General features: G+C 36.1%; 1 protein-coding gene across 2 annotated transcripts in view; it reads left to right on the forward strand.

Annotated features, from left to right (window-relative positions):
• The window catches only part of LOC124158960 (frequenin-1), a 733415-nt gene that overhangs the window by 176754 nt on the left and 530803 nt on the right, over positions 1-25858 (forward strand). For both annotated transcript variants that reach the window (XM_046534399.1, XM_046534400.1), the window contains exon 2: positions 21783-21807. In XM_046534399.1, the coding sequence (XP_046390355.1) occupies positions 21783-21807 (25 nt within the window). The remainder of the gene's footprint in view (positions 1-21782; positions 21808-25858) is intronic.

Consider the following 25858-nt stretch of genomic DNA (forward strand, 5'->3'; position numbering starts at 1 on the left):
TAGGGTGAATCGGAGCACGTTTACGCGGATTTTTTTCTACAAATTTTCTTACGTTTTAGCTTAAGAATTTTTGGGCATTGTGGTTTAATGAAGCAGTTCATGAAATAAAAATTATACGCATTCAGTTGTTGGCTATTTGCGTTATTAGCTGTAAAAAAATGTTTTTAGGTCCAAGTCTGTTGCATACACTTGGCCCATTCAGGGGGCAGGTTGACACGACCCCAGACCGACGCTTGACTGATGCTCAAAATCGTGCAAGAAAAGCCCCTATGAAGCAGCATTCCCATTAAATGACTTAAGGCGCGCCAGTTTTAGTATCTCGGTTTGGAAAAAATGCAATGCGTAAACGTACTGCATGCGTAAACGCACCACGGTGAGCCCTACACATTCGGGTTTAATGTTTTGCGTCAAGCACCTTCTGATAAACAACACTTTTGGCTTTGTTATCAGGCGCAAGATGAAGCGGATGAAGCTAATTAAATATAGCGAAGCAAAGCAGTGACGCAGCGAGGGGAGGTTTTGGGGATAAACCCCCCCCCCCCCAAGAGCTTAAGAGAGTTTTTTTATGAAAGATTTTGTTATTAATATTAGGGGGACGGATGGCTAACAAACAAAACATATTTCACTAATCACACAGTCGCAAAACCCACTATTTTGAACCATTTATCTTAAAAAATGTCTGGGGGAAGTGCCCCCACACTTCCCGCTTACCTTAGCGAGTTTTCTATACCCTACAGACCCGTAGTATTAGCTGCGCCCAAAACCCCCTATCCTAGCTACGCACTTGAGGTAAAGGAAGAAATACAGAGGATGGTTTATCGACTCGTGAACATAGCACGTTAAATTGACCATGAGAAAATCATGGGTTTTCATTAGCACATGAGCACAAACAACACAAAAACTGAAAGACTGACCATGCGATTTTTAATCGTTATCACGAATGTAACACGAATTGGAAATTGAATACGTTTAAGCTCATAAGGGCATATGAATTGAGATCATGGAATCTTCGGAATGAGGACTTCCTCACCTTTGAAATTCCTTTGAGTAAAGTTACGTGAGTCACATTCATTACCAATTTTTTTAATCACCAAACACGTTCCGTTGGATAGCTATGGTTGGTTTATGCTTCGAAAGATCATGAACACAGAAACTACATTTTTTCTGTGAATCGTGCCTTGGTAAGCCAGGTACGTCCAAGGACTTAAAATATTCAGATAGATAGTTGGTGATTTCGTCTTCGTTTGTAACACATTTAAAAGATTCGAACCAATGCAGAGTACGAACTGTTTGAATTTACCTCGTTTTAGTCATCCACATCTTCGTTCTTGCTCGCTAAATAAACCATCTTTGATTCTTTTGGTGATCAATCATATTCTGGAACGCTTTGTTGATGAGCTCACCTTCCGCTGAAAATAATTTGCAATAATTCCAAGGAAATGAGTTAAAACTACTCGATTCGTCGACAGGAACACGGACATTACCGTTTGTCAACAATTGCTTGGAGATTTGTTTACAAACACGGTAGTGAAGTGTCAACTCGAGCTGGGCCACGGCTGGGCTTACAATTAGCTCGAATTAATTTTTTTAAATTTAATTTCAATTTAATTAATATTTTGAATATATGTAGTAATTAAAATGTTATTTTGTTACGAAATTCAGTCATTGAAGTGGTAAAAACAAAACAAATTATTTTATTTGTAGTTTTGACCGACTTATCAATTGTTGTGTTACTATAACTCCTAAAAGCATGTCCATATGAAAGAGATGAATTTTTTGTGTGAAATTATCCTTTTTTAATGGCCTATATGTTAACCCCGCCTGAGACGAATCCAAAGGACCAAATCTCATTGACATCGGTGCAGCCGTTCTCGAGTTATAAGTGTTCTAACTAACACGATTTTCGACTTTCTTTTATTTTAGATTAGAAAACGTTTGTATGTGAAAAAGAAAAGGGCTGTTTTTAGGGTTTTACCGGCAATTATTCTATTTTTTTCTCGCCGTAAGAACCATCCTTGGACTTCAACGAACATTTTAAAAAAAGAATTGGCCAAATTGGTCCAGGCGTTGTTGAGTTATGCGCTTACCAACACATTTTGCGATTCATTTTTATATATAAGATTTATTATAACCGAAAACAGCACTATTCGCCGTTATAAATCGGGGTTGATAACATTTAACAATTAAGTAACTAACTCACGCGAGACTCGAATTTTTATGATCTCCTTCTACATTTACCGCGTATTTTTGGAATTACTCTGTGAAACTTACGTTAAATAGTAGAAATGAGTTGTCTTAACAATGCTATCAAGATGCTCCTTATATGATGTGACGCAGCGTGATGCAAGAGCATTTAGTGTATCAGACAAACGTGATATTAATTCTTCAATTCCTTAATTGCACAATTATTCACTCTCTTTTACTCCTAGATATTTTAACCTTGCTTTAACTGATCTGCTTGATGATTTTTGAGTGAGTGGCTTTTTTCTTGGAGTGGAGTGGCTTCGTTTCATCTCTCCTTCCCGTTGCCATTTACTCATATACTCTATTCTTGGTTTCATTTTCCTCAATTTTTCTTCTCTTGCAATTTTCTATACATTCTTTTTCCTATTTTTTAACTCTATTAACAATTGTTTCCATTATACCACTAGAAACCATATCAGTCTAACATTCCCCCAATAAGTATTTTTCCTGTCAAATATAAACGCATTTTTATTGTGATCCAATTAGCTCTACTGAATTATGGTTTAAGTAAGACAGTGGAAAAATAACAATTTAGTGAGACGAAGCGTGTTAAAGTGAAAGGAGGCATCGTTATTCTTCAAAAATAATCTATTCATTAGATTGTCACGAAGAACATTATAATGATTAGCTAATCAAAATCAACTACAGTGTTGTATAAAGCCTAAAATGTTTTGACTTTCTCATTATTCTTTTGCAAGTTTATGCACGTAATATTTCATTTTTATTGGTAACGTTTAGAATATAAGGTGCATTATCATGCAATTTTTATTGAGAGCTTTTTAATGCACTGCAAAAATCAAGGAAGATTAATTCTAGCACTAGGGTTTATTATAGTTGTACTACGAGAGATATCTTGCTGCTTCCGTTCGATAGAGTAATTGCCGCGTTAGAATATGTGTAAATGCATGGAAGTGATTTCTGTATGCAATGAAAAGGTGTAACTGAGACAGCTACATTTTTGTATCTGTTTCGTATTTTCCAGAAGCTTTAAAGGTTCATAAAAACTCATTATCTGCACTAGCGATAGATGTCTTGTAGGCCGGCCCAAATTTATCATATTTAGGTAACGCTACATTTTAATAGTATCAAAATGAAATTTATATTCGTGTTCTAAATTGTTTTTGATAAAAAATACGGAACCTCGTGCCCGAAGGGACCTGTACCGTGACATATGTGCACCTCTTTTATTTTCCGTCATTTGGTGCATTCTCAGACGGTATAAAAGAATAAATTTATCCAAATATTTCTTGTTAGAGTATTTTACCTCAAACGCATTGCTGACTTTAAATTTACGCATATTTAGATAGAATTTTCATTACTTCATCTACTTCTGATTTATCACTTCCAGAACTTGAAAAATTAAATTGGTTACCCTCAAAGTGTTTTTCAATTTTTTAATTGGATGCATGGAGACTGCATGAACCTGCTATAGATTTAATGAAAAGAATGGTTCCTCTTGACATTTATTCGGAGGGTTTTTGTAATACGAATAATTCTGATGTTTCCCCGCTCTGGTGTGGTTTGAAGAGTTTTCTCTTCCCTTTCTTCACCTGGACCGCGTCCAAAATCGTTATTTCCGGAAAGTAAACACCACTGACCTTAAGAGGAGATGCTTAGGTGCGCTGAGTAAGCGTGAGTGTGTTGAATAAGGCTTTTTTTTCTCCATTTATACAATTCTATGAGAGACATAAGAGATCTCAACCATGGAGGGTCTCCTTATTATAGGAACTTCTACTTGATGACTTCCAATTTTACTTGATTCATCAGGCCAGGAATCCAACCAAGGTCCTTCGATTTCCGAGAATGTTACGTCACGCCTTTAAAAGACCCTTATTCTCGTGGAATATTGTTTGAGGCTCAAGATGCTAGTCATCTCCTGAGGTTCATCAAAAATGATATTACAAGAGAGTGGAGAACTGTTATGGTTACTAAGACCTTGGTCATATAATCGGACCAGATTTATTGAGTTATATTTCTGCGGTGACTCGTACTATGCCATTTTCATCTCGGAAAGGGAATTTAAATTTTAAAAAACTTTGAAAATGACACAAAGTGTTGAAACCATGGTCGGTTGTTGAGTTTTGAATTAAAAGTGTGGAAATGACTATTTTTCTTATTTTATCGGGGATTTAATACTCTATAAAACTGATATTGTAGCCATGTTGCTCATTATTCAGATAATGTTGATTTTTTTTCTTATTCTTTCACTTAGATAACCATGCTATCACAAATACAGAAATAGTATTCATAAATAATTTGAGGGTAACTGACGTATATGCTATGAAGTTGTTGAGAACAAAGTTAATAAATATATCCAATGGCAGTTGAAAAAGTAATGAAATTAACCATCTGTTCCCAGGTGTTTTAAAATTTGAATTTAAACTACTTTAAATCTGCGTTATTTAACATCCGTATTATACGATAAAAATGTATTTCGTTTACATTTTGGGCGGGAATGCGGGAAAATTGACGCTTAAACTTGGGCGTGTACTCTCTTCCTCTTTGTGGGCGCGGAGGCGGAATTCATTCCGAAGGGGTGAATGTGAGTGACCTTTTGGGGGAGGGGATAGGGTGAGGTTGGATAGAGAGAGAGTGAGAGAGAGTTGGTTGCCACTCGGAGAGAGCGTCGTGGGCCGGCAAGAAGAAGAAGAAGAGCATTTGAGGCTAGGGCTCAAAGGTGAAAGGCTCCCAGGAGTGGAAACTCCTGCAGTAGTTTCCAGTGCAGGGATAAATAAATGATGAGGGGGGTTTTACCTTTTTTACTTCCTTCTGGGCGTGGCCCGATTCAGGAATTTGCAGAGATACTTTTCCTAGAAATAACAGCTGATGGGCGCTGGTCGCTTTCATGCGCTCTTGAATGGATAGCCATGAAATACGCTTCGTAGGTGGTATAAGAGGGAGGCTATAAAGGAGTGAGGATTAATGGGAGTAGCGAAGAGATATCACTTCTGAATCGCCCTAAAGGTATTCATTTTTATCCGTGAAGGGCAAGGAAATCTTGGATGGGATTTTGAAAAAGGACGTTTGTTGAGAGCAAAGGTCCGAGGTCAGCCAAAAATATAGCTCCTTGTAATGCTGTACATTATTTTTCTGTGCTCAGTATTTCTTGAAATTTTAAAGGAAATTCAATTTTGATATGAATTTTTTATGCTCGATACACTTAACAGAAATTGTGTTTCTCACACAATTTTGTCCGCTTGAAGGAGAGAAACTAGGATTTTTTTAAACTTATTTACTTTTGAATAATTTTATCAAATTGTATTTACGCGAGAATATACATCTTGTTTTGAATTTATCCTTTCGATAATGAGCCAAGGCCAAGAGTATCAAATAGAGATGTGAGAGTAGTATTATTGTTTCCATGAATCTATTATACCTAGATATATCCATAGAAGTTAAATTGAGAGTAATAGTGCAATTTAAAATAACATTACATGAACTTTACATAGGAATTAAAGTCTATTTATGGGTGAGGGATTTTATAGCAATCGGTAATACATCCGAAGTCCGTCATATCAAATTAAAGATTATTTTTCCCCTAAATTTCTAAGAAAAGACCATTAAAATGCGCGAATACATGATAGTTATAATTTAGCAACTGTATTCACGGATTATAGATGTAATACATTTGAACATAAGTAGCTACGTAAGCCATTATTTAATAATTTCATTGCGTCTTCGCATTCTTTCTTCATTTTTTAGGCTAAACTATAACAAAAATAAATGGTGGGATAGTTAGTAAATGGTATGCCAGGATGTTTGCATATGCTTCGGGAATTTTACTATTCTACCGAAAATTCACCCTGGCACCATGTGTTTCGAGCTCTATTCGTAATTAAAACTCTCCTGTTTCCACCAATAATGAATGGCCGTCGACTCGTTGAAATTAAGCTCCCCAGAGGGTTCTTTCGCGGTCCGCCATCCATCTACCCCTCCCTGCGACACGCTCTATTTTGGCGGGGTTTTGCGGTTAATTGTCCGAGGCGGAGAGGAGGATAGGGAGTGAGTGAGGCCATGCGGTGGAACGGAAGTGCGGAGTTTCGGCTCGCGGAGTGGCGGGAGGCCCGAGCGTCGGAAGGCGCAAGTTTTTGCGGTCGCTTCCCCGGGGTGCGCTCGATCGTTGGATGGCGACGCTGACGCGCGGTGTCGACTCCCTCCCGCGGGAGTCCCGTCGCGGAAGTGATGATGACACATCCAGGACTAAGGTGTTCCTAGCACGGCCTCATCTTCTTGCACGTGGAAACTTTCTTGTTAAGGGATCGCACCAAGCCATTTATATACACACGGTTGGACATCTTATTCGAGACTGAAATCACCGATGGCGGCGCTGAAGGCGCTGACGTAGTATGAAAATATGTCAAGGAAGATTTTTATTGGTTTTAAAGAGGTATTTCGATATCTAGGGACAACGACAAATAGCAGTAAAGGTTCAGGAACACATCAGTACAGGTACTACATCATATCATCAGGTTCAGGTACTACATCAGTTGGGCGCATCAGCGGTCGCTGAACAGTACGCCTCCAGCCCTGGGCATAAATAATGTTTAACGCTACACGGGTATTGGCGAAGACCGAAGTATATCATCCGCGTTTTATACGTGAATCCGTTGAGATAGCGAAAGGCCAAACAACTTCAATAGGGAGGAAGGATATAGCCTCAGCCGCATATATAGAGGGTTCCTGGCCCAATCTAATTACCAACGGCTATCGCCTTCCGTGAAAATTCAAAATCGGGTCAACAATGGGTTAACGAAACCTATATAAGCTCGGGACGAGAACGGTTTCCCTCCCATTCTCTTGAAAATGCTCCCAGTAGGAGGAGTGAAACGTCGAGTAATACCAATAATAATAATACCTACGCAGCAATTCCCGAAAACAACCACTAACATTCAATAAAGGTTCAGAAAGTAATAAATAATTGGTGTAGTATCCTCTACTCACTCACGAATATAACTAATGGGCGGCTTCGTTAAAAAACAGTATTTATATCATGGTAGAAAAGAAAAAGTGTAATTCCTTGGTTACCTACTGACCACTGTCACAGTAAATGATGATTTTCAGCAATTTATGGAAAATTAAAGGTAATATGTTATATGAATATGATTGCATAAAACATACTACGTACGGCGTTATTTTTTTATTATAAGGGTTTATATCATCAAAATAACAAGAGAAATCGGAAAATACCCATTATGGGTAACTACTTGTCAACGTGGTTTCCAAAGGTGATTGCTTGGTATCCTGGGAGCTCTACTTCCGAATGTATACAATAGTTGGTGTCTCATCTGTTCGGATTATCGAATAGGCAATGGTACTGGGTTATCATGGAAGAATAGTGTCATTTTGAACATGGTTTAAAGAAAAACACAATTACATGCAGTTTATTTACTTATTTTTCGAACTTTTATCGTCTAAAATGTTTTACATAAATAATATATTTAAATATATGCACCCTAATTCGCTTGACAAGAGAGAAACCCGGCGTCAGCATAAGTCTTCTCTTAACGAAGGTGCCAAGGAGACCACGGGTTAACATCCCATCCGACTGATCGAGTGCTGCACTTGGAGGGCCCTCCTCAAGGCTCTCATGCGGGGATCGGGCAGCCTCTGAAAAATCTCTGCCACCCTATACCTACTATCTTCATATGAGTTACTGAAGCCGCACCATTCTTTTATGATAACTCTCCAGCATAAATCATTTTGGTATACATTTAAGGAGCACGTCGGTCATAAAAGTAGAGAGATTGACAACTGATTGAGGGATCTCTGGTCCGAACCACCTGCATTTTTACGACGGACATTACTTGATAAAATACTCGTGGTTTAATGTGATCCAGGGAAAGAAACGCCTCAGATAGCATAAAGCGTACTTATTCAAACGATTATTTAAGAGATTTTTTTCCAATGAAATTAAACCGTGCTATCGTGAAATTTAACGTTAAAACGATGAAATCTACGCACAAGGCGGAGTGCATCATTCTATTATTTGCATCTCTCCTTCCTTACTTTTCTAAGTCTTTGTAATAATTAGCTAGCTACGTATGTCAACTTCAAGAAAACATTTCTGATACGCGGCCAACTAAATTGAATAGCTCTAAGAAAAAGACATACTTAGTGAGTTTATATTTTATTTATGATTAATCTTACATTCTTGTACTTATAAGTTATTTTTTTGACCTCTTTCTGAGAACAAATAATAAATCTAGTGGTAATATACAGGGAATATTTTTTGTTTGGATGCAATTTCAACAAAGACTTTTTTTGCTGGCTGTGATTTTTATCGCTGAACCTAATTGCGCTGGGCTCCAATGGGCTCGCGTGTAAATATCCGCGAGGATCTCTCAAGTGTTGAAGTAAATCACGAGTGCAGCTACATTTCGTGCGTGGAAAAACGGGCGTTCAATTTTTTTTAAAGCTTTACTGTTGCGGAGAGTATCGTAACAACTGACCCATACAAACCGCTCGAGCGACGTGTTCACTACAAGTCGTGCACTAAATTCAGCCTCACCGCGTGTTAACTTCTCCCTCCTCCAGCCCCCTCGCCTCGGATTGGCGGAACACCTCCGTTCCGATGCTATACCCAGCGGGCCCTTAACAGCATGCCCTTCTCTTGTCTGATGTTTATCCACACATCTCTGTCTGATGTCTTTTCCTCTCTTCAGATAATAAGATTTGGGCTGTATTCTGCCTGCCACCATAAGCGCGAATGGTGGTAGGTATTAACAAAACACATTAAAAGGTTATTAGAGGTATAAAAAACATAGGTTATGATTAGAGATGCGTGAAAATTGCAAATGCGATAAATGCGATATAGATGCGATGTGCACAAATAAATGCGACATAGATGCGATGACTGGACTTTTATGGTATTTTTACGCAAATTTGCCTTTTCGACGGCAAGATTCGTACATTTTGTGCCGAGCGCATTTTTAATTCACCGCCGACACTCACCACATAAAGGATGTCAGCGACTGGCCAGCTGCTAGTTGGCTGGGACTCTACGTGGCCGCGAAAAAGTGGGCGCGGGAAAGCTACACCTCCGCCACCATATGCCTTATTCCTTAATTTATTATTGTTCTATCACATAATAATTTAAAATATTCCGTATTTTGTTATATAACTGTGTTTCACCAACATTCAACATCTACCTCATTATGAAATTGAAAAATAGACGTTACAAAATGCGATAAACTTTTATTGAAAGTGCGATTAAATAAAAATTAAAGTACGATTTTCACGTATCTCTAGTTATGATATATAATGGTATATAAAACATAAGTCAGATTAATAATGACTCAAGAGGTAGAAACTAAAGAAAAAATAAACAAATGAGATATTTATCATTAGAGTTAGGGTAAGGTTTTTTTTTGTCAAAGATTTTTTACTGGAAGAAAAAAATTTGTTGAACCAATTGTTCCACAAGATGTATTGCACTTAATAGACATTTATCAATACATCTCTGTCAGATGTCTTCTCCTCTGTCCATCTCATAATATTTGGACTTCACTCTTCCTTCCACCATAAACACGAATGTTGGTGGGTTTTAGCAACACACACAAAAGGTTAGTAGAGTTATACAAGTTATAAGAGATATCGAGTAAAGAGGTATAAACGTAGGAAAGAATAAAAAATGAGGTCTCTATCAGAAAGCTAGGGTAAAGTTATTTTTTGATCACAAATATTTCCCGGGAAGAAATACATATGTTGAACCAATATATCCATAAGAATTTCTGTAATTTATAACCTTTTATGTACCCAAATAGAAGAGGGGGAATAAAACAGATATTATTAAAATCCAAATAATGAAGAGACTTCCCAACTCTCCAGCATTTTTGTTTAGGATGATTAATATTTGGATAATTGTGCGCAATGTCCTAAAAAGCCCAAGAATTTTAGGTTTTTAGCGGCGATGAACTTTACTTTAACGATACGAAGATACTCACTTTTGGTCCTTTTTCAAATTGAGTGTGTGATACATGATGCACCTTTTTATTTGAATGTGTCATTGACTATTTGAAATGGGCATTTTAAGGAAGATTTGGGTCTCACTCTAGGAGATGATATGACGAAATTAGCGATTCTCTGCTAATTTCATGAATAAACGGTCATACTTTAGTAATTAACAGTTACAACCACAAGGAAAATTTTAAAATCATGTGAAGCATCTGAATATATAAATTTATCGTTACTGCAGGTGGATATTTTAGCCTAAGTAATCTATATCGCTTCGCCTTATTTAAGGCTCAGTAATACCCTACTACTTTGACCTCAAATCGTCAAATATTTTTAACTGCATTTAATTACTTGTCTTCGTTCAATCCACATTCGACTTTTCCTAAAAGATAACAATATTTTCACTTCAAAAGAAATTACAGTGACTGCAGTCAGGATATTATTGATTTACATTATGAAAGCATATCTGGGTAAAAAGGATGTTACATCTCTCAAGACTTATCTTACCTTAAGTATCTCAAACTTGGACACTCAATATTTAAACGGTTCTTGTGAATGATCCGGCCTTAACTCAATCTAGCTTTAGCTCGGTATTTGAAAGAGGAGATGAATGAAACTTATATACCTTCAGCCCTTATTTAAGTGGCTTAGCGTGCAAGTTTGGTCTGTTTCATCCGATGGTAAGGAGATACTCTTTTCTTGTAATTAGTACCCCTTCACAAAACAAACTTTGGGCGTTTCTAGCGTTTTTCATTCAAACGTCATCGCTAATTTGATTTTAATACTTCAATGAACCTCCTTTACTATACATTATTTTATACTAAAGATTCAAAATAGGCTATCTAAAACTTAAACACCTTAGGTATAATTTAATTCTAAAGTGAATATGGCTACTGAAATTAGAAAGGTTTAAGACTACTCAAAATTGTAGGATTCATTTAGATTCGAAATATCATATTAATATATTTTATATATATTTATGTAATTCGTTCTTATAAAATATATTTATTTATTTATTAAAGTAATCCTCAATCCTGTTTTATAATACTATTTTCTCTAAGTCTGTATAATCTCATTTTAATACAATATTTTCTCGGATTTGAATAAAAGTTTAAAATAATGCTTTCAGGTTGACCTATTTCATAAAAAGTTTACTAGATAAGTTTCATTTTGGGTCGAACACGCTCCTAGGTTTCTTCGCTAGTGGAAATTCAGATTTTCTCTGCGCTGCCCTTTTCTCTAGTAGGGGCCGTTGGGTAGGGATTTCTCATCTGCTTCACCAAGTTTTCTTTTCCAGAATAGAAAATCTTAAAGTGGGTTAAACATAGGATAGAAAAGATTCGGTATGAAACTGCGAGAAACGAGAGAACCGGAAGAGAATTATGGGAAGGTGGAAGTGACTGAGAGAAGCAAATGAATGATATGTACAGATGGTGAGTAAAGGTCCGGAAATAGGGCGGGGCAGAGGGGGCACTTATAGAATTCATGGGGCGGCAATAATATAAAGTTTGTTAAAAAAGTTATTTAATTTTTCTAATTTAAAATAATTGACGATATGAATAAATATATTTGACAGTAGTTATTAATTTATACATTTTTAAACCATAGTATTAATAACTCTTCTTAATTGCAAAAATGAGGTGTGTTTTCCAGTATATTCCAAAAATTTCCTGATTCTCAAAAATTTCCTAACGATGTCTCGCCAGCTGAAATAACTAAAGTATCAGACTGGAAATTGGGAAATACGGGTTCGAATCCCAGTGAAGGCGAACGATTTTTTTCTCAGCGGATTTTCCGCTGGATTTGCGCATTTCCAGTGACTACGTGAAGTTTTCATCGTGGCCAGTCCGGGTATTCTTAAATTAAACGGTGTGTAATTTTAAAAACAGCCTCTCAAAAAAATTGCTGACGGATGTATTATATTTTAGTGGAGTGGGATAGGGGGAATCAACGCAGGGGGGGACAGCAAACTGATCTTTGTCCCCCGTGACCAAAATTCTAGTGCCGGCCCTGGGTGAGTGGGAAGTGGCGGGGTAGTATGAATCTAAGGATGAGGATTGTTGTGTGCATGTGTTTGAGTGCGGAGATAAAAATCGGAGCTCCTCTATAGGACCAGTCGCGGAGGTAGGAAGAGGATCTGGGATCAAGTGTGCATGGGGATCGGGAAGGTGTGAGGAAACGAGGTCAGTAACAAACCGGGTCAAGAGGGGAGGGAAAAAGTGAATAACGGAGAGTATGGGGTGTGGGGTCTCACCCCCGCAAAGCACACAAGTGGAAACGAGACTCCAGGGATAGGGAGGTCCTTGGATAGAAAAAAGGGGAATGCAATGGATACGAAAAGAAGGAATATTATATGGTCGATAAAAATATAAGTAAAAAGCTCGGTAGCAGCTTAGGTAGAGGTGGAGTAAAGTCACTTCCCAAACAGGTAGAGGTCGTTGGTTCGAACCCCGCCTGGTTAGGTTGTCCCTATCCAGGATATGGTTGTTTTCGTACCTAATTTAAATTTTTTAATGTGTTGGAAACCCAGATGCAAAAGGCCGTATAGAGCTGTTTTATACTGTATGAAATAAAAGTTTAAAAAAGTAAAAAAAAGTAACTCCTTCGCGTGTGGGTTGAGAACAGAGTGTTGGACCGCGCAAAAGACTACCTCAGTGAAGATACGTATGGATTCTAACTTTGATAAGGGGTTTGCTCATTTGTCTTGAGTATTGTGTAAGGACACAATGAACCTTCTCAACAAATCTTATTACATACGATGGAAATGAAGAAAACAAATAATTCAACACTTAATGAAGTCACTTAATGAAGTCACTTAATGAAGTCACTTAATGAAGTCACACAAGATCTAATCCATATAATAGCATTTTTCGGTGTTTATTGAACTGCCTGGCCATATAACCAGAATTTTCTTGCAAGTACTGTGATATGCAAAGTGATACTTATCATTCAGTGATATAATGACAGAAAGCGCAGTCTTATTAATAATTAAAACTGTCTTCTACACGAAGCTCTCAGTTGGCTCCAATTAAACAAATAAGATATGATAATCACTCACTACCTTTTTGAAGGTTTGTCTTGGTTTTTTGATAGCATTATTTCCATCCTTCACGTCCTTCACCTTCCCATTTTACTAGCTTTCACCTCTTCCATTTCTCTGTGGAGCGTTGAGATGTTTCTCTTTAGTTAATGGCAAGATCAAGTTTTAAAATCAAATAGTCTATCATTATTTCCCAATAGTACGTAATATTAATACGCCAGTGTCTTTATATTGACCTCAAAATTGATAAAAATTGATGGGGAATGGGAATGAAATTCCCGACTAATCATTTTTCTCATTTTTTCTAATCTCACTTTTTTTAACGCTAAATTCCCCAAGGATGGGCGCACTGTATTCTTTATTCCTATGGGTGCACCTAAGCATCTTCTCACCTTTCAGTTCATTCTGCTCCAAATCGTTTCCATATTACTTTTTTCTCATTGCTCTCAACTTGCCCTACCTCAGGCCGGCTTTCAGGGGGTTGAGCTCCTCACGAGGGGCTCCCACCTCCATTGAGGCGTTACCTACCTATTTCAACCCTGCTCCTCATTGTGTATTCGCCTCCGTACTTTTTCGACCTTGCCTTCTCTGGTTTTTCCTGCAATGGGACAGCTGGGCGAGTGGATCTAGTTTCCGGTGACGTCGGACAATGTTTATCACACTTAGGTTGCTTTTTGCTAGCCTCTAAAAAATGCAACACTTACGCCACCTCAGTTGAGAGCGTTTGTAGGTTAGGCGCTCCCGTTCCTTTGTTTATGACTCCAAAGCAATAGTGGTGGAAGCAGTGGTTTTGACCTGTCGGTAATCCTCTCATATCTTGAAGAGATTTTGTATTCACGAGTGCTATCGAGTTTAGACCACAGTACATGATAGGCGCTTTTTCTCGGTGGACATTACTTCGTCAAGCCTTTTTCAAGGATAAAATAATACCTTCCTTTTCTTTCGTCTGGTTTATAAACCTCAGGAAAATAAGAAATATTTAAGTCTCATGAAATTGATATCTCAATACATTCGATTTCGTTTTTCAGAAACGTTCAATATATTTTTAATTTCCGTTCCTTTGCTAGTGAAGGTTCAGTGTTGAGTAACGGTGGTGAATACTTAACTGCCATATAATCTCTCACTGAATCAAATAACCTCATTTTCATCGTGAACGGAATATTTTTAAATATATTTGATGCTCATTATCTTTTAATCTACAACTGGTGAATATTTCCGACACCATGTGCTCAGTAGCATCGATATGCAGATAGAGCTCGTAAAACTAAACGCACCATCCGTACCGTCGCGACATTCTTCGCACAGAAAAGTTTAGCGTGTATGATTACTTTTTAAAAGCTCTAGCTGTCGTTTTGAAATTTTTAAGGAGTTATATTTTAAAATGTTCTGTCTTATTATTTATCTAAGTTATGTTGAGAACGATTATATAGAGTATACCCTCGTCAAAATGTGATTGCATATAATTTGAAAATTTGAATCGATATTTTCTCAGGTTTGTAACTTCTAAAGATAGGTATCGTACCCTAAAAATTTCAAGACTGTTAATATTCTTAAATGAGTAATTTTTGATAAAATGACAGAATACGACTGGTTAAGAGGAAGCATGCTTGAGTAAGGTCTTCAGCAATTTTCCACTGTATTATTTAAGGCTTTTTGCGTTGAGATATATATTACTTGAGATATAGATGATATATGTTGAAGTAATGCTCAAACTATTTCGAGTTACCTCACTACAATAAGTTTTTAACTGTAAGATGCTTTTTTCTATTTCTCATCTCCTAATTTATTTCTCATCTCCAACCCTTGTCAAAATGTGGTTGTCCAAAATTTGGAAATTTTTACTTCATATTTTCATGGATCTGTAACTTTCGAAGCTAAGTTACAATAAATGTTTACTAAAATATCGCACCTTAAATTTTCAAGGAATTGGCGATATTTTTAAAGTAATAATTTGTTGAGAAAAAGACAAGATGCTTGGTCTCGATTGAATTTCTACTGTTTTTTAATGGCTTTTTGCTTTCTTCTCCTTTCTAATATCAGTTAAATTTGAGAGGTAGATGGTATATTTCTAAGTGATGTTCAAACTGCTTCGCTTTAAGTAGTTATTAACTGTCAGATGCTCTTTCTCTATATTTAAACTCCTAATTTTCTAATTTTGCTAAGTTACGTTGAGAAGGAGGCTTTATTCTCTCTTACTTCTCTTGTGCATCTCTCCATTGCCGCAGTTCTGTCTCCATATTCGTGTTTTCTTACCGAGAATCTCGTGAGATTAATGAGATTGCGTCTTATGCGAAAGAGAGAGACCCTAGTGTATCACTCTGACGTCGTAACAAATGGAAATGTTTGGGGGAGACAGTCTTTTGTTTCGGAAGCTCCCTTCTTGCGTTTACCCGATAAAGGTTTTCCGCCTCCCCGTAGCTGATGCGATATAATTAGACTCGCCGACTGACGACTAGAAAATCGACTTCTTTCACACTGACTCTCGTATTCCGTCTCTACCTTTTTGAGGAAGATAATAGCAATTAAAGCGTCATTAAGGATCAGACGTTAATGAACTTGTACGGAACCGGTCATACGGAATTTCGTTGGTTCTCCGTTTTGCCTTTGAATAATATTTCTGAGCGCGGCAGTCTCTTGGATAATTTTGAGGTAAAACTTGATATATGCTATCAATAGACTAATATTATTGATATTTTATTTCTCCTTACCTCTATCTTTAATGCTGATTCAGTATCTTGGAGAATGGGTCTTGAAGAATTTTAAGTGCAAATTTTAGCCAACTTTTTGGTTAATTTTTGCACTTTCATAAGAGCTTCTTTGTAATGAATTGAATTTGTGTATTGATGGTAACTTTCAACTGTTACGACCAATAAACAAATATAATTCGTTGCAAAGAAGAAAGATGAAGGTGTATAAGTATACTGAATCGTTGGCTAAAATTTGCATTTAAAATCCTTCAAGACCTGTACTGTAAGACACTGAATCAACACAAATATTATTCGGCAAATATCTTAATAATTGGAAAGTCTTCATATAGCTTTTATTCGATAGAATTTCGAAAAATGCAATAACGCAATGCTTTTTAGTTTCTCTAGTAATTCCAAGATTGAGTTTTTTTACGACCACTTTTCATTGTTTCCCAAAGACCTTTCTCGGAGATCTAATTTTCATTGTATATAGTATTTAAGAAATACATTAATACTCTTATCGCATTTCCTTGATGAAGGTTATGAGTGCAGTTCATTAGTCCACCTCAAATGTTCTCCAAGTTTGCTGAGGACTTTAGTTTTCTCGGATTAATATTTTTAAAAATGGGAATGCTTACTGAAAAAATAAGCTATCGTCTCCATATCCCGTGAAATTGAGAAGTACTCGGGAACATCTGTAGGTGTACGCATTTTTACCGGATTGAGATGCTGCCTCTGGCGGTATGCCTGACGCTGTTGGAATTATCTTTTGTTCCTTTGAGTGGTGAGTCCAAATTAAATGAAAAATAGGCTGCCTTCCACGTGGGCGGAAAACACGTTTTCTCAAAGACAATACGTCGTATTAGTTTTTCACCATGCCGCCCCTACTTAGCTTTACAAATTTTCTCTCTCCGTAGAAATTTGGTGAGCGCAACTTATAAATACACTATTAAATAATGTACAATTTAAAATAATCAAAATCGTTTTATTGGAAAAGGAAAACGTATTATAATAAAAAAATAGCTCTTGAAAGGTAATTAATTCTCTAAATTCTCTTGAAACACCTGATAGCCTGAAAGGCCTTTTATTCCTGGAATTACGTTATAAAAGAGTGCCTTCATCATGTGACGCTTAATTTTATTTTTATCATTTTTGCATGGGTTATATCAATTTTCACCATACTTATGTGTATATACATTTTATGCCTATACGTTAAGGTTTCGTATTCATTGCATCGTGCATTTTCTTGATTACTCTTTGGCTTGATAAAATAACGTTTGCACATTTCATTTGCCAAGGAAGGTATGTGACTCTTTAAACTTGATCTCCAGGATCAGAAATTATGTTTCAACTAAAGAAAGTTGTAAATAAACTTAAAAAAGTTGGTTATCTTGCGCATTGGATTTCTCGATTTAGTTGTATTTTAATTACTTATGCGTTTAAATTCTCTCAAAAGCTTGAAATTGTTCCGAATTCACCTCATAAGAATGATCTTGATGATTTCAGACTGTCTTTCATATTTCAATGGCAGCCAAAAAAATCCATATTTTTCTTTTCAGAACGGAGCTCTGGCGAGTCCTTGAAAAATTTATAAAATTCTTAAAATTTATAATGAATTTTTGTGTCAAAGAGATTAAAACTTATTTAAATACACTTGAGCCGCTAAATGTGGACAAAAAAGTTTTTCTCGGTAAGATATCCTTTTGTAAGCATAAAGACTGAGTCACATCATACGAGTTTGCGCTAAGATCATATGACATCCTTTTCCTATTTTTATTCCTTTACCTAGTATATAACGTATTTTTCTTGCTTAATTCGACTTCTCTGTAGGATATTCCTTTATAAATTGGTTTAGCATTGAAATTAATAATTAACCATCATGTGAACAAATATTAAAGCCGTCGATAAAAATGACTTCTACACCAAATTTATTAAGGCGTAAGGCAAAAGTGAAAAAATAGAAAAGCAAAATTAATTCCATCGAATCGGTTATGAAAATAAATGTCAGCGGCTCTTCGAATAAATAGCCACGTAATTGATTTATGAGGCAGATGATCTTGTCAAAGGTCAAAGGTTAACAGCTTTTGCCGTCTTCTCTTCACATTGTGCTTGTGATTGATACTTCCGTGTGAAAATTTAATTGAGTATAGCAATGATGGGTCATTTACTAGGGTAGTCTTGCCCAACATGTTGTAGTAAGAGTTGTTAAATTAATAGCTGAGAATGCCAAGATCTGTTATCTGGCGTAAATAGAATTCATCATATGGGATAAATTGATACGCTTTCGGTGAATCTCCTGAGAGCACAAAGGTACCCTAATGGCCACCATAGTATAGTAAGTTTCAAACATGGTGGCCTACAAACATTTTATATGTTGCGTGCAAAAATAAAATCACTTCTGTAAAAATAATCCTTTAGTACGATCTTGTAGGGATGTAATTATTTGTTTTAATCATATCGATTTTTCGTGATTGCCTTAGCTATGGTAGCAAAATTTCTTGCAATATATTTTTGAGAAACTAGTTTTGTTACGTTTGCTTGTGAGATGAGTAGATCAATGTCGTTCTCATTTTCTGCAAACAATCGTAATAAAAATGAAGTTGAAGGATTTTTTCAGTTATTATCTAATGAAACATCCTAAATTCAGTTATTATTTTCTCACGCCATATACTTTAATATGTAAAGCACGAGAATATTATTTCTCCATGTAAACGTAAACATAAAACGCTAGTTATAAAGCTCTACGTTCATAATGATTCTAAAACTATTTTATTTAGCGAATTATTCTTCTTTCTCGTATTTTTATCCTTTTATTTTACCGAGTCTACTATGAGAAATTATTCATGGAAGATTGGAATTGTGGTTTGAGATTCTAAAAATATTCATTTTAATTCAGTTTTCCCATTCTGCCCATGGCCATTTATTTTTTTATATACTCCACTGGGAAGATCTACATGGTAACGTATAATAGTTTTGTAAAAAAATGAATGTGATGTATGGTTTACTTTTAAGGGAGGAAGTTCACCGTAGCCATATACTTACGCGTTATTACTTAAATCAGCGCTTTAATCAAAAGTAAACAAATTTGGCCGTAGAATCTGTTTAACTAAATTAAAATCATATTAGTGATCAAATTCAATATTGCTAAACAAGCGCTTAGACTCCATAAATGATCTATCTAACGTAAAATATCGAATAATGGCGTTTACAGTTCACATTAAAGTCACAATGGTCGAAGTGCCATTTCAAGGTAATTTGCACTTCAGATATTCATCGTTCGAAAGGTTGAGTAAAACCAACACATGCGTTGATTTGTATGCAAAATAGCGTGTAATGATCTAAATGTTTACATAGGATAAATGAAGTCATTTCCATTAAATTCAAAATACAATTCTTGAAGGTAAATATAGCAGTCATTCTACTTAATTGGGGTTTCTGTATCTTTTATCATGAATATTTGATGCCTCGGGTGCGGTAGTGTTAAAAAATTAAGTAACATTCATTTATAAGAGATTTTTATTATATTTCAACCGTTTTTTATACGACATCGATTCCATTTCTCTTAAATATAAGCTTTAACTGCGATATTTTATTCCTCCAAAGAATAGAATAACTAAAACCCGCAGTGTAATCATTATTTTTGCTAGGTAACTTTAGTCATAGTAGCAAATAAAACATTGTATTACTACCTGTCATTATTTTTCGTACTTGAAACCTAGTAAAGCTATACAAAAATTCATTTATAACTTTTTATACCGAAATAAATAGACAGATTTAACTGGATCAATGGGAGACATCGTATCCGGCTTATGATCATCCTCATGCAACTTAAGTTGTCTCAGCTCTACTAAATCTTAAAAAATAAGTTATTATAAACATAAATTTTACGGGATAATTTTGTATTTCTGCTATTATCGGTCATATGGGCTGCTGCTGACAAGGGAAGTTTATTTTTTCTCTCTGTTGCCCAAAAGAAATAATTCTTCTCCATGCTCCAAAATTAATTAAAACGAGTAAAACGTGACTAATCACCCCTAAAATTGAAGGAAGACCCGATAATTAAAACAGAAACAAAAGAATTCCTGCACCGCTAGCGAACGCCGGAAAAGTCATCTGTATATTTTTTTTTAACTTGCTCTGCTATTTTTTAGTTCTATTTAGATTAGATTCAAATCTCAAATTTCTCTCTTTACTCATTATTTTATTTAAATGCTTCGATTTTTCCATGTCTATTACTTGCTCGAGGAATATAGACTCTACAAATTATTTCCTTCTTAACTTAAAAATAAGGCTTAAAAACCTGTTTGATCCATGAATAAACCAAATATACTTATCATAAGTTGGCAAAAATATTAAAAATAAAATATAAGTGATAGTGCGGAATTTTTGCACGGGTTACCTAGTAGGAGTATTAAAATCCTCGGTATATCTCATTCAGGCTTGGATATCGAATGCACTAAAATCATTTGGGATCGAAGAAATCGGATAGACTTAAAAAAGAAGGCCAATGATCAACGGAATGGAATTAAACTGTGTGATCTTATTATTTTAACCCGACTGTAGAAATCTATTTCTTTTTTATCAGTCCTCTGCATCCCTTTCCTTAACTTTCCACTCTCCTGCACCCACTTCACTCCTTGGACGTTCTCTCTGTATTTTTTCCTCCGTTGACCGTCCCCCTTTTCGCCCAACTCCATTCGATGTTATCTCCGCGATTTCCGTCCTCTCCTCCCACTTCATCTCCTCGCCTTCCCTTCCACCTCTCTTCGGCACAGTCCTTTGCGACCGAATTCCCTTTTCCCCAACCCACATAACCCCTTACACGTTCAGCTCCTTTCTTGCTCTTCCTCGGCCCTCGTGTGCCTTTGATAAAAGTGGGAAAAATAAAAATTGGCGACCACGTCCAGGGATATTTTTTTCTCTATCCTTAAAATTCGTTGTGAGGGCGAGGGAAGAGTGTGATTTTCTGCGCAAAGGAATATATCGTCGGGTTTTACGCGATGTTTTTTCTTGCCAAATTGCTCCATGCTCTCCGTCTCGTTTTTTTGCGCAAACCACCGTGTTTTTTTCGTTGTATTCAATTTATATTTCCTTGGATGGCGAAATGAAGATAAACGTTTGGTCGAAATATTTTTTATCACGGTAATGGTAACATTTGAGTAGTCTATTTGGAATCCGATGAGTGTTTGGATGTGAAAATGTGTTCTTGGATATGTGACCAATAATTGTGCATTATTCCCATAAATGCTCCGAATACTTCTTTTTTCTCTTATTTCTTATATATATATATTTTTAATTTAAGCACAACGTTACCCAATTAGTATTCTCTTTGAATAGCTTTAATTGGAGGCAAATATCATTTTTCGAACAGCTGCACTACTGACGAAAATGTTAATTAAATTGTATTGTGTCACAATGAGTATAAAATAAGAATACAGCTCGACGGGCAAACATTTGGAATTTAAACATGATCATTGTAATTATTTATGAAATTCTGCATAAAATGCTAGGTCACTTCAAATAAAGATTCCCAATTACTACAGTGTACTTTGAGGCTCTTGGATAGTTTATTTATGTGTTTTAACTCTAAATTAATTGAGTTATTCCTGACTTTCATTAAAGTAGTGCTAATAAGCAATTAATGTTTGCCTTATTCGTCAAACTGCTTCCTGAATCCTTTGCAAAACTTGACAATTTGCAGATTTATTTTAAAATATACGAAATTAATGGAATATCATTGATAGTGCCTTATTAGCAAAACTTTATGATATCTGTGGCATTTTAAATTTAGTTCATATGTCAAATGAAGTACTTGTTTGAGTATTCAAAATTTTAATTGTTATTTTTATTCTTTTCAGTTTCGGAGAAAGAAATACGGCAATGGTGAGTCTTTTGAATTTTTTCTACTACTAATAATTTGGTGTTTACTGTAATTGAGTATTATTCCAGCTAGATGCTAATACGATCTTTTATCGCTCCAAAAGGTATTTCTAATAAAAAATATTTATAAAAGTTTAAAAAATTGTTATGGTGGCTTGATGGTGGTGGTGGTGGTTCTAATGCCAGGGTTAATTCCGTGGTGGAGAATCAACGGAGACTGTTCAATTCCTGACGAGCGATTCAAAGAGGGAAAAATTCAAAGTACGTCCGTTGGATGGGATGTCTAGCTGTGGTCTCCTTGGCACGTTTCTTTTGTAGGGGGCTAATTCTGGAGCTGGATTTCTCTCCATCCTTCCTTCCTATCCTGCAGTATGGCGCTAGCTACTCAGAGCAATAGCCTTTAGTTGCCTCCTCAAATTCGAATCAATTTCTATCTGATTCAGATTATTAAATATACCAGTGAGATGCTCAATTGAAGATATTTAATGTATTTGCAGCGCAAATGTTTGATTACTTTTGACATCTCATGAGAAAAAAGTGAAAATCTTCATTGCGGCCGCGGTGTATCTTCCAATCTAATAAAGAAATTACGATATTTTGTGGTATATGTTGAAGCGATTTGGATAGAGTTTTTTTATGGGTACGCAAAAAATTCTACGGGAGCTCGTGACTCAACAGCATCATGCGCATTTGTTGATATTCCATTTTTAAATGTGAAATTTATCTCTCGCGATTGGTTGTGAGCGTATTGACGAATGTTTGAAATTGAATGTTTCTCTTAGCTACAACACATTGTTGTGATATAAAATTTCGAAGCATCGTCAACCCTTTCGTAATATCGATAATGAACTGCAACCGGTTAAGAATGAGAGCTTCGGTCTCCATTCATTTAGTGGGAAAGCGTTTCTCCCGCTCTGAGGTGGCGTGATACCTCTCAGAGCAATTGGATTAAATCCCGTAATGAATTCTGGGTGTTCCTCAATTACTGGTTGGAAGGAGATGGAAGACTACATTTTCAGGATATATGTCTTGCCTGTAATGCATTCCGAGTTCAGTAAATACTCTGAGCTTCCACTATGACCGCTAAGCTGATGTATTTATGTTGCTCTTTGGTTGTTAAAGGGGATGAAAGGCATAGTATATGAAGCACTTTTGAGCAATATCTTATTGTAATGTGATTATATTTTATAATTTTTAATCTTTAATAAGCTGATGATATTTTTGTAAGTTTTCCATCAAATAATTTTACCACTTCAGTTCGATACCATTTAATTTTAAATATTTGAGTATTAATTAAACATACTTCTGCCACATCACCATATAGATGTATTCTGTAAAAAATTAAGGACAACTGAACTATGAAGCTGCATCGGTTTATGCACTTAATGCGTATTTAGAGAACTTAGTCTGAGTCTAGGTGAAGGTGGAAGATATTTCGTACGCGTAATATGAGCAATAACGTGTTTTAAATGCTGTATTGTATAATGAGAATGGCAGGCATTACTGTAAAATAAAGTATATTATATGTTACTGCCATCTCTTGTTAATAATTCATAGCTGGGTCTCGAATGCCATCTTTGTCTCCGCTTTAATGTATACAATTAATGAAATCATTTATTCAAACAGTTTAGGGACACAAATAATTATTATCTATTAATTTCTCACGCATATCACCGCGTTCATTAGTGTCCCAAAGTGGAGAAACCAAAACTATCTATGCAATAATTGAGTCTTTTAACAATATAAACATGGATAATTTTTCATAAAATGTGTGCGTACCAGTCATCAGCGCTAGTCTTGCGTTTTACCTTTTCTTTATATTTGCATATATCTCCGCACATTGCTCCGCGTTCATTTGTATCCCAGAGTGGAGAAAAAAAAACATCGATGTATTCATTGGAACTTATGTAAATGTAAAAATGGGTAAATTTAATAAAATGTGTACGTACCAGTTATCATCGTTAGCCTTGCGGTTTACCTCCGTTTGATATTTGAGCATCGCCTGGTTGAATTCATTTTTGAGGCTTCCGTCTCGTGAGTCTCCGAAAATTGGGACATCGTATGGGCTGAATGCCTCAGTCAGGCCGAGAGACCCTGGGAAGGACCCCATCTCGGGGATGGAAGCTGTGAATGAGCGCTCCGGTTGGACAGGCCCTAAATGGAGAATGTGGGGACATTTGAGTTGCGATAAAAGAGAAGGGGAGAGGATTTGAGTGGTAGGGATACAAGGCGAGGAAGCGAAAGGTTGGATGGAATGGAGGCTGCTGCGCCTTCGCTATTAATGGGGGACCGTTACTCCTCCTCCCCACCCTCTACCTAATATTTGCCCAAAATCTTGCGATCCATTTCGTCTCGTCCTCATCCTGAGGGCTCTTTTTCTGCTTCGTCCTGCACAATCCAGCGTACCCAACGTCTCATCCTGCAGCAAAACCTCTCTTCCAGCAGCGTTTTCCCCATTATGGTGACGCCTCATTCAACTTCCCTCCGTATATACTCTAATATTTTCCGACCGTCTCTAGTGGCCTGTTTACACGATACATTAATACGTACGAGTTAATGTCTGAACCATTCTGATCTATGAACCATTTTTCTGGACTGGAACGGAACATGTATTTAATGCAATTGCAATTTTGGGTGGTTTTTCGGTTCATTTTGGCTGTCATTTCTCGCGTTCCTACGTTAAGACATTAACTTGTACGATCTTATGTACCGTGAAAACAGGCCTTTCTATTTACAGGCCTGATTATTTCACTGAAAAATGATCTCCCGAAGAAAGATTTATTTTTTCCTACAATTAGTCGTGTATATGCCAAAAGAGATATGCTCTTGCTATCAGAGATACAACTACGCCATTGTGAAAAAGTGGTTTCACCATCTCATGTCATTTCTACCAAAGACGCAACTGTACTATTTTCCAAATTATGCTGGATTAAATAGGCGTGTCGCTTGTTACTTTTGGCTAAGCATGTAATTTTACTTTAACCGTAAGGCTCAATTTCTGATATTATTTTGAGTTTTAAGGTCTTCTTTCAATAATTCTATTGCTTCAGGCATTTTCTGTATTAAACCACTTCATTATAACTATTGGTTGTACACTAGACAAATTCTTCCGTCCTTGCATCGACTGCAAAGAAATGTAGTCGCTGCGATTCGTTACAATATTTCTTTACTGCATAATAAATATAATTTATTTCCTGCTAGTGACAGATAGGCAGTCGTGGGCATTTTTTATAACGTATGGATTTAATTTGGCGTATTGTGTTCGACTAGTAGAGTAATGGGATAGTGTGATAATCAGAATATTTGCTATGATCATTATACGATGAAAATGTATAATTCTGAGTGCAACTTAAACTATATCATTTTGCTGCTGTAATCCGTTTCTTGCTTAGATTCAAAGGATAAAATACAAACGATACGTTAATGAAGAAATGACTATGAAAGGAAACCCTTTAATCATGGTAATTATATAATTTAGGTATTTTTTCACGAAAGAGTTAGTAATAAAAATTGAGCTGCAGTCAACTATTGGCTCTTTTGAATTATTTACAAAGCTATCGTGTGTACACCCCATCATATACACATATGAGGTAACAAGGGGTAGTATAATGAGTTGTAGTTTAGGGACCTATTGAATGTAAAGATTATAATAATTCGCTAACTATGGGATATAAAGGTGATAATAATTCGATTAATAGCTAGCTTTGTGATTGATTCCCTAAAAATTACTTCAAATAAAAGTTCTTTCTCTAATGAGATGTGTACAGTGCGTGTTTGAGGAGCTTATGAAAAATGCACTAGGTTAACATAGCGCTTATTTTTCCCCTGTGACATGCAACGTATCACAGGAAGGCTAATCTCTCTTTTTTTTTAGGTCCTTTCGGTCTGATGCATAGAAATTAACGGAAAAAATATCATTACTTATATCTCATAATTGGCCTTTATTTACAAATTTGTGATAGGCACGGTGATTAACAACAATAAAGAGAATTTTTACCGTTATTGATACGATAAAATGTTAATTTATTGATTGCGTTTCCGCACGTGGTAATTT

Source organism: Ischnura elegans, chromosome 5 (assembly GCF_921293095.1).
Source record: "Ischnura elegans chromosome 5, ioIscEleg1.1, whole genome shotgun sequence".
In the NCBI taxonomy this organism is placed as follows: Eukaryota; Metazoa; Arthropoda; class Insecta; order Odonata; family Coenagrionidae; genus Ischnura; species Ischnura elegans.